At 50.9% G+C, this 14,012-nt stretch overlaps 2 protein-coding genes across 6 annotated transcripts in view; one reads left to right on the top strand and one right to left on the bottom strand.

Moving 5' to 3' along the window:
• Satb2 (SATB homeobox 2) overlaps nt 1-13,778 on the bottom strand; it is a 177,255-nt gene extending 163,477 nt beyond the window's left edge. The window contains exons 1-3 of one of the 5 annotated variants that reach the window (XM_036173831.1): nt 13,545-13,778; nt 9,331-9,413; nt 4,701-4,928 (exon numbers count right to left, since the gene is read on the bottom strand). In XM_036173831.1, the coding sequence (XP_036029724.1) occupies nt 4,701-4,869 (169 nt within the window). In that variant the 5' untranslated portion in view covers nt 4,870-4,928; nt 9,331-9,413; nt 13,545-13,778. Of the gene's footprint in view, nt 1-4,679; nt 4,929-6,213; nt 6,290-9,330; nt 9,414-13,544 lie in introns of those variants that run through there. The other 4 variants (XM_036173830.1, XM_036173833.1, XM_036173835.1 and 1 more) reach the window with 4 other exon arrangements.
• LOC118573011 (formin-2-like) lies at nt 7,315-10,288 on the top strand. The gene is made up of 3 exons (XM_036172994.1): nt 7,315-7,546; nt 7,624-7,778; nt 7,844-10,288. The coding sequence occupies exons 1-3, from the start codon at nt 7,315-7,317 to the stop codon at nt 8,540-8,542; spliced, it is 1,086 nt and encodes a 361-aa protein (XP_036028887.1). The 3' UTR covers nt 8,543-10,288.
• Nucleotides 13,779-14,012: the final 234 nt, after the last annotated feature.

A 14,012-nucleotide genomic window follows, 5' to 3' on the forward strand; every position in this document is an offset into this window, starting at 1 on the left:
ACCAGATGCTTAAGGGACACCTCTGTAGTTTTAACACACACACACACACACACACAGAGCCATTGCCGCAGATCTTCACTATATAATGGTCAGTGGGTTTCTGCTGATGGAACATGAAACTTCCAAAATTACTTGAAACACCAAATTACACTCAGGACTTTGAGGGGCGGATACCCTATGTTCTGTTTAATGTGTATGTTCCATTGCATATATTTTTTTAACCAAGTATGTCTTTATTTTAATAACAGGCCAAGGGCTAAAAACACTTTAGGGAAGAGCTATTTTTCTACCTCAGCAAAACTACAGAGGACATGTTAGACTGTTAGATGACCCCAACGCCTAAGTTCATACTCCTCTTAAAAGGCCTTAAACCTTTAAATGTAAGAGTAATAGTAGTGTAGATAGGAGAGGGAAGACTTCTCTCTTGAAACATGGAGTCCTCCCTACATATGTTCCAACTGCCAGCGTACCTTATGGCATTCATCTTTGGAAACAGAGCTCTCTCCATTTCCCAATGTTGACAATTCTATTTCTAAGTATTTTATACATTTCAATATTATATAAATATCTCTATTCTTTCCTATCGACACTCCTCTCAGAAAGTAAAATTATTGCTCCTCTACAGCTAATATTGTGTCTCCACCTGACCTGATCCACATTTCCTTGACTCTTAATCGGAAAGGAAATGCTCCACATGTGGACAATTAAGCTCACTGCTGTTGTAGTAGATGAGGTCCGGCTCTTAAGGAGGCCCTGCCTAACAGTCTTGCTCACATTTGCGTCTGTTTGAATGTATCAAGTGTGTGCTGCATCATATGCTGCCCCCTTGCAGCAAGACAGCTGTGTTCTGGGGCGGGCCTGGAAGCTGGGGGAGCCATCCACTTCAGGCAGTTTTGCTGTCAGGTAACCTCAGCCAGCAGTTCTCCAATAAAATCCAATGATTTTTCAAGCAAAATGTTTTTCAAAAATACACAGTTTTTCCCAGAAGGAGCAGGTATTTCAATAAGACATTCCCAGGGTTTAAGTGCTGCCCCCCGCCAAAAAAAAAACTAGAACATTTAACACACCCCTTTAAAAAAGCATTAAAAAGTCATAGGAAAACGAAAAATATCAAGAAGATTTCTGATGTTTAATGCCTCCTATCAGCAAGTACACCATCTGGTATAGCCAAGTGCTGTTCATTCAGTTTAAATAAAGCTGTCTGAAAGTTCTCCTTGAAGCCAAACATGAAACAGTGAAGATGCTTGTGTTAACAATGAATGGAGCACCATAGCGTAGCACTGTTACAGTGCACTGGCCACCCCTCCAGCAGCCCAGGGAAAGGGCACAGGCCCGGCAGTCTCTGCAAACTGCCCTGGCTCCACTTCATTCTGGGCTGTAGGTCCCCTGGCTGGCTGAGGCATTCCATACAGCAGAATTGTTTTAGGGGCTCAGGGTCATCTGATTCTCAGTTAATTCATCTTTAATAATCTCTTCTTTTTCTAAGTCTTCAAATAGATCTCTAAGTTGTAATCAACAATGTCGCGAATATAAATTTCCAGCATTAATCATCCTTTTCCCAAATCCTTATGGAGTGAATTACTAGCTGAGAGGGGACGCCAGTTCCAGTGAGTGAATGTCACCCAGCAGGGACATAAAGCTGTCAGCACCAGGGGCTCTTGCCTGTCTAAACTCTCTCCCAGCCTTCATATGGTTTTTAAAGAGATATTAGCCTTTTTTCCCCCTGAGGACCCTCTACAAAAGCTGACTGCCATGTACATCCAAGCACTTCTACCTCACTGCATACACGCTTTGAAAAACACAACATCAGAGCAGCAAAAGCGCTGTTGCTGCTAATGGGCTTCTAAGGCTGACCACATTGTAAACAAGGCACTGAGTTTCTTCTTAAGAGACAACTTTAGGGCCTGGGAGGGAACACCCCACACACACACCACACACCTCAACTGGTTCAAACCAGACACTACGAGAATGCCCCCCCCCTTCCTGTATAAATATCTAAGTCTCATCAAAAATCCTAACAAGTTCCCACTCTTTAAAAAGGAGAACAGCAACAGAATTTACTGTTGCAGCCAACCAAAAACATTTATCTGGCCCTGCTTATCAAAAGCGGAGGGATAAATTGCTGTTTTACTGAGCAACCAATTAACGTAATGATTTCCCCTATTTCTGTGAGAACAATTTTCAGGACGAACTCTAGAGAAACAAGGCATGTGCCCCCTAACACTGAGCTCTGTGTGCATATGCCCATCTTCATGGCCTGGACCGAGTGCAACAGACCCAAAAATGATAACACATGACTCAGCTATAACATTTTTGTGGTATCTATGCTTGTTTCATAAAGACAATTCAACCAAAGATGTAGGACGGTAGGAAAACGATCTAATTTATATTTATCCTATGTTAAAAGAAAGAAGTTTTAATTAGGAAGTATTTCTAACTAGAAATACACTTTGAACATTTTTAAATTTGGAATATACATTTTGAAAAGGCTTGGCTTTCCTCCAGTCTATATATAATTATAGGTTTTAAAGAAATAAAATTATTAACATTTTAGTATATATATGGAAACTTTATAAACTGAAGCCAACAAAATAATTATTAACATTCAATAAAAAAGCTTCTCACTACAAAATTTTATATACTTAGTTGTTATATTTTGAAGGTCCCTAAATTAATTTATTTGCAAAGGATCTCTACTGCTATAGAGAACTGAGCTTTCTTTGAAAGAATATTTAAAAGCCTACCATATGCAAATACACTGCGTATACTCTTGCTATTAAGTACTACAAATGTTATGTGTTAAGGTAAAATGCTGTCATCTCACTTCCATCTAATAGGACCCTCACTATTTCTAAATTAAGTGGAGCCTCCAAGATGGTGACTAGAAGTTTGTTGAAACAAATCTATTATTCTTCACAAAGGCAATAATTTTAGTGTGTATCAAATTTAGAGCCAAATGGTCAAATGCAACTATAATTTCAGAAAATCTGCAAAGGAACTACCATTTCACATTGAAGGTACCCTGACCAACAAACTCAGTTTCTTTCGTATCGTAGTTCAATATGACATGAAAGAAACCTTGTTGAAGGTCAGTGTGATTTCTAATACTTACATTCTAACCTGTGGAGAGACCTCAGAGAACTCAGAATGTGCAGTGAAGTAACAAAAGGAGACAGAAATTTTAGGTCCAAGATTTTTCCTTATATAAAAGGAGGCTTTCAGAATACACTTTCTCTAAGGATTTCCAAAATTGTTTGCACCAAACAGAAGCAACACATTCAGCGTCCCAAGCTTGGTCCTACGTATCCATTATGTGCATACAGGTTATTATACAACAAGGCTCAATGCATTCATGAACCCCACGTTTGAAAAATGAGTCACAGAGCAATCCAGGTTCTTTTCTTTCTTTCTTTCTTCCTTCCTTTTTCTGTCTTCCTTTCTCTCTTTCTTTCTTTCTTTCTTTCTTTCTTTCTTTTTTGTCTCATTAAAAGTATGTTTTCATATCTCTAAATGGGACTTTATAGAAGCCAGCTCATGCTTTCAAAACTTTAAAAATTGAGAGGAAGGCTCCTTCTCAAGATAAATGTCCAATTAAAAGAATTAAGGAAAGCCATTCTTAATGTCTACCTACCACAAAAAAAAAAAAATATTGTAAAATAATTAAAAACAGAGAAGTGTCATCTTACTAGGTACATGGAGATGGTTCAAACTATTTACTCCAAAATTCAATCCATGCACATGGGGAGGTGAGACCTTAATCACCAACCTTTACCGTGGATCTCTATCACTTTATGCTGGTCAACATAAAGAATTACATTAAATATATTGCTGCTGAAAACATCTGGGATGAAGGGGAATCTCCAGCACAATAAAATTAAAGGAATGATTTATCCCAAACAAAAAAGTCTGAAAGTCATATAAAATTGTATATTTCATATTTAAGAGACAGCTAGTTAACTGGCCTGCAACCCAAAAAATATTTTAGTACTTAAATTTTTCTCTGGTCTTATTTTGTAGGATTACTTTACTAACCACTTCTAAGAAAAGTATTTGTAGAAGTAATGAAAACATCAAAAGACTGTCTCTAAATAACACTTAAATCTTGGGTGGGGAAGCAGCAGCCGGCAGCAAATAAATCGGTTTGCTGTTTTTCTCCCAATTCTGTAATTCCTTACAAAGTTCTAAACGCCCGCGTCTAAACTCTGCAGACAACTTCAGCATCAAATCCGCTAAGAACATAATGCATTCACGGTGATTCTTCGTTTTTCCCTAGAGCGTATTTTTCTCTCAGCACTGTCCTGGCTGCAGAACACCAAAACCACTTGACCCCGCTCTAGCCTGATGCTCCCTCTCTGCCCCTACAACAGCACCGAGGCAAGGCAAAGGAGTTAAACACGGAAGAGCTCTCTAGGAAAATCTAGAAACAGTTAGCTGGCTGTGACACAGACCTGCCAACACCTCGGCACACGGTGGCAAAATGCCCAAAAAATGCCACCCTCTGGGTAAACCACTTTCTTGTTTTAACTCGAGATGAAGCTACTACCAGTTGCGGGAGAGGCGACTAGGGCATTATTTGGCAACCTGGATTTGACTTCCTGTAATCCTACACCGAAACAGAGCCTAATCAACCTGAACCCTGACACCCAGGCCATTATCACTGGGCCTCCGGCTGCGCGCACCTCCCAGCTCCAGGCTGTTACCTCCCACGGCCTTGGCCACCGCGCCGTTGGGCCTCCCGCGGGCTCCCATGGGGCTGCCGTTCTGCTCCAGCCGGGCCACCTTCACCGGGGGAGGCCCCTTGACATCGGGGCTGCCGCTCCTTCGGTCGGGGCTGTCCCGCAGACACGGGCTCTCGCTCCGCCGCTCCATGCTGCTCCGATTTGGAGACAAAGTTCCCACCGGCAGGTCGCAATAAAACGCGCAGGGACCTAGGGAGGGGGCGGAGGGGAGGGAAGGGGGAGGGAAAAAAAAAAGAGGGAAAACCGCTCACACACGTGATAGACGATCAGGCCAGTGGCAGAGCGCTGCACAGCAGCCACACAAACTTCCTCCCACGCTTCCGAAAGGTCCCGAAGGGTCCCGGGGTAGCGGGTCCCCGGCCGTACACTGGAGGCCCCAAAGCTGCCCGGAACTTGAGGTGCTGAGACCCGCTCGGCCGCAGGTCCCCAGAGTTAGCCCTCAATGGCATGGACAGAGTCGGAGCTCACAGCACTTAGTGCTCCATGCATAGCGGGCAGCGCTGGCATTAGCCCTTCTCCGAAGGAGAGCCCCCCGCCCCCACTTGGGAGGGGGGGGGTCGAGGTTTTGAAATGAGAGTACTTCAGAGCAAGAGGTCCCCACCCGGCCTGGGAGGGAGCCAGGGCACACACGGATCCTTAAGCAAATTAATTGCGAGATAAATGTGCTGTGAACGGCCAGGCAGGAGCCAAAGACTTGATCAATAGATCCATGGAATCCCCGCTTTTTACCTTTATGAATCAAGTACACGAGTACACTTGTGTACACACACACACACACGCACACACACACACACACACACACACACTTTGCACACACACACAAAAATAACTAATTCCACGGGAATGAGCATCCCAAACATTTTGAGGTTTGTAGAAGCGATCCTCCATCACAAGATAACAATTATTATTTCGGAGAATTCTTATCTTCATCTGATCTTGGGTGCTTTTTAAAAAGCCAATAAGCATTAAAACATAAGAAAAAGAAATTTAGATCGTTGGGTGCAGGAGCAGCCCCCATTAATCCTAATTTCTAAATCCGGGAAGTTTTTCTCGGCGTCCCTAGGCGGGCAGCGCTCCACGCACTTCTCCGCACTCCTCAGTTTTGGAGGAGTGACCCGGAAGAAGGGAAAACACCTGATGAAACAGCGCCCGAATTGTCACTGGCACCCGCGAGAGGAAGCCCCGAATACACCTGGGGCGCTGAGAACCCTCCTCCGGGGCGCTTCGGACGCGGGAGAAGCCTAGTCGCCACGGGTAGCGAAGAGACGAGGTGGGGGGTGACAGAGAGGGGAAGGAAAATGCTAGAGAGGTAGGGAGTGCACGGACCGGCAGCGAGAGAGGGTTCCACGGCACTCCCCGGCTTCGCCTAGGGACGCGCGAGAGCCGGAGCCGCGATCAGCCGGAGGAACAGAGCGCGCCCCGGGCTTCCCGAACTCCGGGCGCGGCGCGGGAGCCCTCGCCCCGGCGTACTTACTGCTCACGGTCTGTCTGAAACTTGGCTGGCTGGGGCTCTGTCCATGGAGCAAAAGTAGAGAATCCAGGGTGGAAAGTTTCTGGTGATCTGTAGTTTTGTCCTAGTCTTCCTTTCTCTTTCCTCTTTCCCCTTTCCTTTTCCTCTTCCCCGGGTCCTAGTGTTTAAGGTCCTGGGTCAGGGTGTCTTCTGTTCCGAGATGGTTGTTATGATGATGGGGGGGGGGGGAAGGTGGGGGGGAGGGAGGAGGAGGAGGAGGAGAGGGAAAGGAGGACTCCTCCTAAGGGGCACCCGAGCGAGCGGGGGAGGGGACGGCAGAGGAGGGGGAGAGAGGGGGCTGAAAGAGCCTTTCACACCTTCGGGAAGGAGACCGGTTCTGGAGAGGAGAAAGGGCTGAGGACTGGGAGGCTGCGGCGGCGGCCGGCTCCTACGGCCGCTAGCTCGAGAGGAGGCGCGGCCGGAGCCGCGGGGGACCGTGCCACCAAGAACGGAGAAGGCGCCGAGACCCCCGGACCGCGCGCAAGGAGAAAACGCGGCGGCCGCCCAAGCTGTCACCTCCAACCTCTCTCCCCTCGCGGCCGCCTCTGCCAGAAGCCAGAGCCGGACTCACTGACAAGCCGCAGAGAGAGACACACTGAGAGGGAGATGATTATTAGTTGCGTTGAGTCATCAGGCAAAGTGAGTCCTTTTGGGTTGTCCTCGGTTTCCGATTTCTCCCCCCCCACCTCCCCCTTTCGGTCCCCAGATCTAGCGCCTTCAAAATAATAATTTGGGGTGGGGGTAGGGGAAGTCTCTGGGTTATTTCGGGATGGGAATGGGGGGGGGGGGGACGGATCTAAACCCAAGCCAGACTGGTCCACCGCAATGAAGGAGGGGAGTGGGGGGCGGGGAGGAGGGCTGGGGAGGTTGCGGGGGGGGGGGGGGCCCCGCCTGGCAGGAAATTAAACATCAATCAATCAATCGCTGAGAGCGCGGCGACCCAACGAGCGGGGCTGCGGAGGAGGCATAGGGATAGGCGAAGGGGTGGGAGGCAGGGAGAAAGGAGGAGGAAGGGGGAAGAGTCGGCGGTGGGAGCGGGGTGGCAAGGACCTCATGCACCGGGCGATGAAGGACGGATGGCTGAGGACTGAGTGCGGCGCGAGGCGGTGGCCACGGCCGGCGGATGGGTGCGTCTGGGCGCGGACGAACGCCAGGGCCCAGGGTCTGGTCCTCCTCCTTGTGGCAAGTCCAGGGAGCAGCCGCCTCGCCCAGCCCCGAGGCGCACTCGTCCCGGCGCACAGGCTGCGGCGACTAGGCAGGCGCTCGGTGCCGCGGCTCGCCGCAGGGGCGCAGACTGGCGCGCGGGAGGCGGCAGCGGCTGCCTCGTCTCCCGGCTCTGCTAACTGCGCCCAGTACTTTCGACTTTGGAGATAGGAGAGCGATCGCCTCCCCCACCCACCGCCTCCGCCCACCACCCACCGCCTCCGCCCCTCGGAGCAACTTTTCCCGGTGCGGGCGAGCTCCCCAGCAGCTCCGAGCCGGCCAGCCCGCTAGCCGGCCGGCGGGGCCCGCTGCGCTCCTGGCCGCGCGTAGTGGAGGGAAGGCCGCTGGCTTCTCCCGGAGATCGGGCGCGGCCGCGGGTCCGAAACAATAGCCCGGGTGTCCCGAACGCCTGGAGGACCAGCCACCGCCCGCCGGGCTGCGGGTGGCACTGGAGAGAGGGTGGCTCGGTGGGCGCGGGGCGGGATGCATCCCTGCCACTCTCGCCACGCGGGCGGCGGTGCGAGCCGCACCGCTCGGGCCGCCCCGAGGCCAGGACGCGGTGCCCGCCGGAGCGCCCTCGGGTTGCGGCATTTGGGCTCCCGAAGACAACCGAGTTCGGGCGCCAGCAGAGGCCGAGCCGAGCCGCGGGGACGCAGCCTGTCCCCCACGAGCGAGGCGGCGCCGGCGCGTCCCCAACCAGTCCCTCCAGGGCTGGGGAGCTACAAACTTTTGCCGGCTCCCGCGGCCCTCGCCTCCCGGCTCCCGCCGCGGTGCTCGTTTAAGGTGGCGCGAGCCCCGGCCGCCCCGGCCCGGCTCCGGGCTCGCGCTTTTGTCTTGGCCGTCCCGCTGGGGCGCGGACCTCCTTAAGAATAAGCACGTGGGCAGGGGCCGCGGCCCCGGCGAAGCGCTTGCCAGCGCCGGGGCGTCCATCAGCCGCTGGGACCTCCGAGGCGAAAATAGGAATCAGTCCTCTCCGGCCTCCGGGCCAGGGAAGCCCCTTGAACCGGCGGCGCCTCCCGTCCTTCCTGGGCACCGGGGTCTCCCTCCCTTTCCCCAGGACCCCCAGGACTCAGCTTCCTCGGGTTGCTAGAGCCACTAGTCCCCCTTAAGAAGCGTTGACTGTACGGCGGCGCCAGAGGGCCAAACTAAATTCGGTTTCGGGAAAACGCGCTCGGGGCAGTTCTCTAAATCCCGGCCTTGAACTGGGCCAGTGGCGGTGGCCCGGGCGCACAGTGCTGGCGACCAGGCTGCTTGCTGTCCAGTCGCTTTGTCACCTGGCTTCCTCCTCCCACCCACATGCCCCAAGGGCCCCAAGCTCACAGCCAGCGAGGCCTGAGGGCTTCTGAAAGAAAAAGGGTCCCCCGCCCCCCAAAACGAAACCTGTCCCCGGCCTAGATCTGGGTGCCCAGAACTCGCTGGGTCCCACTCCCAGGAGCCGCCCACCCACTTCACCCGAAGCCCCAGGCCACTGGGGAGCTGAGCCAGGCAGCAGAGGTGGGCAAGCAGGGGAGGAATCCTCCTCCGCGGAGACACCGCAGTTTTAGGACGCCTTTTTCTTTCCCCTGATTTTTCTTCCTCAAATCCCGTGCCCCACCAACATGCCCAACCAAAGGGGACTAGAGAAAATTCCAAGCCCGTGAAAGCGAAGTGACTCAAGTAAATAAGCCAGTGAAGGTAGCTAAAAGGGTTTTGGAAGCAAAGAAAGAAACTGTAAGTTTGATCGACAAACTTAAAAAAAATCTGTAATAGCATATCGAAATGCGAAGGGAGTGTTTCAAAAACTTAACTATCGCTGCCAAACTTAGCCTGTTTTTAATGAGAAATGCATATATCTTATTTATATATTAACAACAATAAGTCCCCCGTTTCCCTTCTTACCTTGGTGTTGAAACTGCAGGATGCACCTCTGGCCCAATGACCACGAACTAAGAAGAATTGATGATATTAGGACTTCAATACTTCTGGGGGGAAAAACATGCAAATCGTTTAGTGAGGATCTTTTTTGTCTGATTCGTCAGTATTATTATATCTGATGATGTGAATGGTTGGAACGATCCTATCCTAAGTCATTAATGAGCTATTTTATAAAAATCACAGTCGGAAAAATCTTCCTTTGCATTTTCCTAGGATCACATCGCTAACCTCACAGGCTTGTGTCAACAGCTTGATTGTGGACTTCAGCTACACTCTTATAAACAACACAGCAGTATTGTTAATCGGTTAATATTTTATACAGTGTAAATATTTTATTATGCTTGGAAGGGAACTATTGATTCTAAATTATTAAAAAAAAAAACCTAGAAAGTCTATTTAAATAAAGTATACAATTAAGTACAATTAAATGTGCATTGTGGCCAAATTCTACATCCTTTCAAATTCATTATTTCTCTTGTCTATTTTTGATAATGAAAAGAAAATCTACCATTTGGGACAAAAAAGTCTAAGTTATTTAAAATTACATTTCAAAAAATAAATAAAATATATTTAATATACATAAAAATGTCAAATTCGATGTTATTAGCAAAATGGTACTTTGAATGTTGGCAGATTTATTTTTAGTAGGGCATTTTTCAAATTTCTCTCGTTTAGCAAAAGGAGAATTCTAGAAAGTTTTGCCAAGTCTGCCCAGTGTGAATTTTTTCCTTTAGTTTTGTCCCTTAATAAAGGCCTTTTCTGTTTCAAGTTCCATGTGCTTTTCCCAGCCGTTGGCTCATTTCAACTAAAGCAATTACTTCAAACACTTCTAATTCCTCCAGTAAGATTTATCTTAAATAATACTTTTACAACGTCTGTTATGATTTTCATTTTTAAAAAGTTAATAAATATATTTGATGATGATTCAAAAAATTGTTTGGTTTCATTTTGCATTCCCTATGACGGTTTAGTTCCAAACATTTTTTGAAACAAATCACATTTTTTTAAATGGTATAAGTACATTTGTCTTTTTAAATAAGTAATCCAAAACTTACACACACACACACACACACACACACACACACACACACACACACACCCACACCGAATTAGGAACCAGTTGCCCCCATGCTCAGAACGCGAAGTTGGGGGGTGGGGTATGTTTCCTCCGTTTGCTTCTGACCTACATATTTTGAGGGTGATCTACACAGACTTTTCTAGAATTCTCCGGGCCCTAATTTTTCCCCCTTATGTTATGTAGTCAAAGGTCGCATCTTTCACAGCCACACTGTTATTTTTATTTATTTATTTTAAGCAACAACAACAAAAAAACAACGAAACTTCCTAGGCCCGGGTTTAATGCGCAGAGTTTTCCTTTCCAGACTGGTTTTCTTTCTTCCCAGGCCTAAGTCCTCTTACAGCCTGAACTTTTAATGACAATATTGTTTGATTTCTCCTTGTCGCCCCTGAGATTTTGGCCTTGCGGGTCCTCTGCCCAGATCAACCTTCGGTGGTGTGCTGGCTGTGGACCACCTAGGCCCGACTGCCCTGGTAAGGACTGAGTGCCAAGCTCACCGCATTTCAGCATTTAGACTGCGGGCTCTGGAAGGCCTGGCATTCACCTCTCTGGCTCTTAAGTTTGGTCACCCAGGCAAAGAAGCCTTTCCAGAGGTGCGCTGCCTCTTTTAGAGCACTTGAAAGTCGGTGCTGATCTTTTCTCCCCACCCCAGGACACTCATTCAAAACTTCATGGCGGGCAATGGCTTCTAGGAACCAAAACCGGGCCAAATGCGTCTCCAGTAGCTGGCCCCGCTAGGGACGGGGGGCGAGGCGGGGGTCACTTCTTTCTAAGGATGCCCACATCACGTCTGAAGCCAATTTCCGTCTCCGACTGTCCGTGGAAAGTTAGGCGACCAACACTTTAGAAGCATATTTCAAAGCGTTTAGATTGCAAATCCAGTGAGTCCAGTGGACCAGGGGACGAGGTGCGGGGGAGCCAGGGCGAGCCTGGAAAGGAAGGGCAGGTCTACTGGGATGGCTTAAACCCTTTCTCAGACTGCTCTGGGGACTGACCAAAACGCACGGGCAGGGGACACTTACTTCGTTATCACCCAGCTTCCTGGTTGGCATCAGAGCCCAAGAGATCAACCCGAGCCGGGCAAACATAAAAGGGCTCACAGCTTCCCTAGCCGCTCTAGGGGCCTAGGTGTGGGCGATGCAGTGGGATTCTCCCCAGGACCTCAGAGGAACGTGCCACTGAGGCCTGGTCAGAGATGAGCCCGGGGAAAGGTGGTGGGCCGTGGGAGCCGAGCTGCCAAGGTGTCTGGGAGTTGGAGTTCAGGGCAACCCACAGTGCCAAAGCCCACAAGACAGAGAGTCTCCAGGGTTACTCTGTGAGCTGTGGCAGGGAAGCCCTTTGGCTTTCTGAGGTTCCTAGGTTGTGACAGAGATGAGCGTCTGGTGTGGGCTCTGCTTCCGAGAAGGAGGGTCGTGAGGAGACAGGTTTCAGAGCTGGGAAGAGTCCTGGATGGAGGTTTGGTGTCAGGTTCGCGGTCACCGGATGGGAAGCCCGGGAAAGGCAGCGGACACGGCTAGCAACACAGGGCAGTATCCCTTCCACGCCAGGGCTCCCTGGATCCGACGTTCTTTCCCAAGGGTCTTAAAAGGTAGTTTTCCTTCAGCCGCAGCCGTGCACCGAGAAAACCACTGCCCCTCTAATGCAATCTTAAGTGTAGAAATCGACTACAAATGGTGGAAATTAGCAAGGCAGGAGGGAGAGAGAAGGCCAAAGGAGCCGCCGCGGCTACGCGGCCCCATCTTGGGGCTGCGCGGGCTGCGCTGGCTATGTTTTCCTTTGGGAAACACCGATCTAGGAGGCCGAGGAATTCCGGCCCAAAGCGAAGAACTAGAGGCCAAGGCTGGTTGTCAAGGTCCCCTCCACCTCCAAGACCGGGTCACTGCCAGGGGTCCCCGCCCAGAGTAGAGGCGCCGTCTCCCTACAGCGCCACCGCGTGGGCTGCGGCTGAAACCCGCTGAGCCGGCTGGAGCCAGTTAGCTAGCCCTTGCGCAGCGCCGAGAATCCTCAGGTTAAGGAGGCGCGGGGCGGGTGCGGTGCCCCCGGGCCTCGGGGACCAGCAGACCACCCGAGCCCAAGATGCGATCGCGCACGCAAAACAGCCCGGCCTGCAGTGCCCCCCCCAATCTTTTGTAATGAAGACTACTCCCCCCAAAATGCGCAAGGCATGTCATCCAACCTCCGTCCCTAACTCCTGGCCGACCTACCCGCACTATCCCCAGCCCAGGGCTGGAGAGCTCGGGCCTTTGGGTGCCCCGCGGTCCTAGTCCGAGAGTCGCCCGAGCACCCTGGGACTCGGGGTCCGTGCTAAGCCTGAACTGCCCGGAAAAGCTGATACAGCTAGGACACTACGTCCTGGGCACTTACTGGGACCACGGATGAGGCGCATAGTCAGTGTATCCTGTTGGGAGGGACCCAGAAAAGCTTCCAGGATTAGAACTTTCACTTTCCCCAGGGTTGCAGGAAGCCCCCCAGACACCCGCTTAGACCATCAAGGCTTGACATCCCCACTAAAGTCCAGGTGGCTGAGACGCCGCCGTCCTCCCGGGCCTCAGTCCTCTGCAGCCGCCTTGCCTTCCCTCCGGGTCTTGGAAGGAAGAGCCCAGCAGAGCTGGCCATCACCTGGCGCCTTTCTGAAGTTACATCAAGACGTGAGAGCCCAGCCCGGGAACAGCTTAGAGGACTTGGCTAGGAAGGGGCTCTCTTGTTGCTGCTGCTGCAGTTGTTTTAATGCATTCATCCACTTCTCTGCCCACCACCCCCTCAGCCACACGCATACACAGTGGAACCGCCTGTGGAAAGCAATAGCTGACCCAGAAAGGTGTAAATCCACCTAGTGCCCACCCCAATTATAACAGGAGCGCGCCCTGGACGCCCGAACCCGCGGGTTGCATGCCAGGCCAGATCCGAGTCTTTGGGACCGGTGACCAGCGCCACCCGTGATAGATCGTGTCAGTCGGGAGAGCTGGATTGCCGCACTCCGTGACCACTTGGCCTGCTTTCCCACGGCCTCAACAGCAGCGGTGACCGGTTCCTTTCTGGGGCCTGGTACCCGTGACCATCTGACCGCGCCGAGCCTGACACCCCTGGTCAAGTGGCTCACCTCTGCACTCTGCGCTCGCTCTCGCCCCTCTTGCCCAGTCCCTAGTGAGAAGTGGTAGGTCAGCGCGGAGCCCGCGTTGGCTGCTCTCGCCTCCAGGAGCCAAGGAAGGTGCCCTAGGCGTCGCAGGTCCAGCCTCGGGCTGATTTAAATAACTAATAAGCTCAGAGAAATTTTACGAGGGGAACTTTTCCTTTTAGTATCAATAAAGCTTAGTAATCGGGTTTGTTGGTTACCTAAGCCTCTCTCTCTCTCTCTCTCTCTCTCTCTCTCTCTCTCTCTCTCTCTCTCTCCCTCCCTCCCTCCCTCCCTCCCTCCCTCTCTCTCTCTCTCTCCCCCTCTCTCTGTCCTCTCTTCTCCTTCCCTCCCTCTCCTCTCTTTTTTCCTCTCCTCTCCTCTCCTCTCCTCTCCTCTCCTCTCCTCTCCTCTCCTCTTCTCTCCTCTCCTCTCCTCTCCTCCCCGTTTTCAAAA

Source organism: Onychomys torridus, chromosome 23 (assembly GCF_903995425.1).
Source record: "Onychomys torridus chromosome 23, mOncTor1.1, whole genome shotgun sequence".
NCBI classification, from domain to species: domain Eukaryota; kingdom Metazoa; phylum Chordata; class Mammalia; order Rodentia; family Cricetidae; genus Onychomys; species Onychomys torridus.

Excerpts from the sequence above, each read along its gene's own strand:
- LOC118573011 (XM_036172994.1), top strand. The coding sequence starts at position 7,315 with ATGAAGGACGGATGGCTGAGGACTGAGTGCGGCGCGAGGCGGTGGCCA. Across the intron at positions 7,547-7,623 it reads CGCCGCAGGGGCGCAGACTG|GAGAGCGATCGCCTCCCCCA; the intron begins GCGCGCGGGAGG and ends CTTTGGAGATAG. Across the intron at positions 7,779-7,843 it reads CGCTGCGCTCCTGGCCGCGC|CCCGGGTGTCCCGAACGCCT; the intron begins GTAGTGGAGGGA and ends CCGAAACAATAG.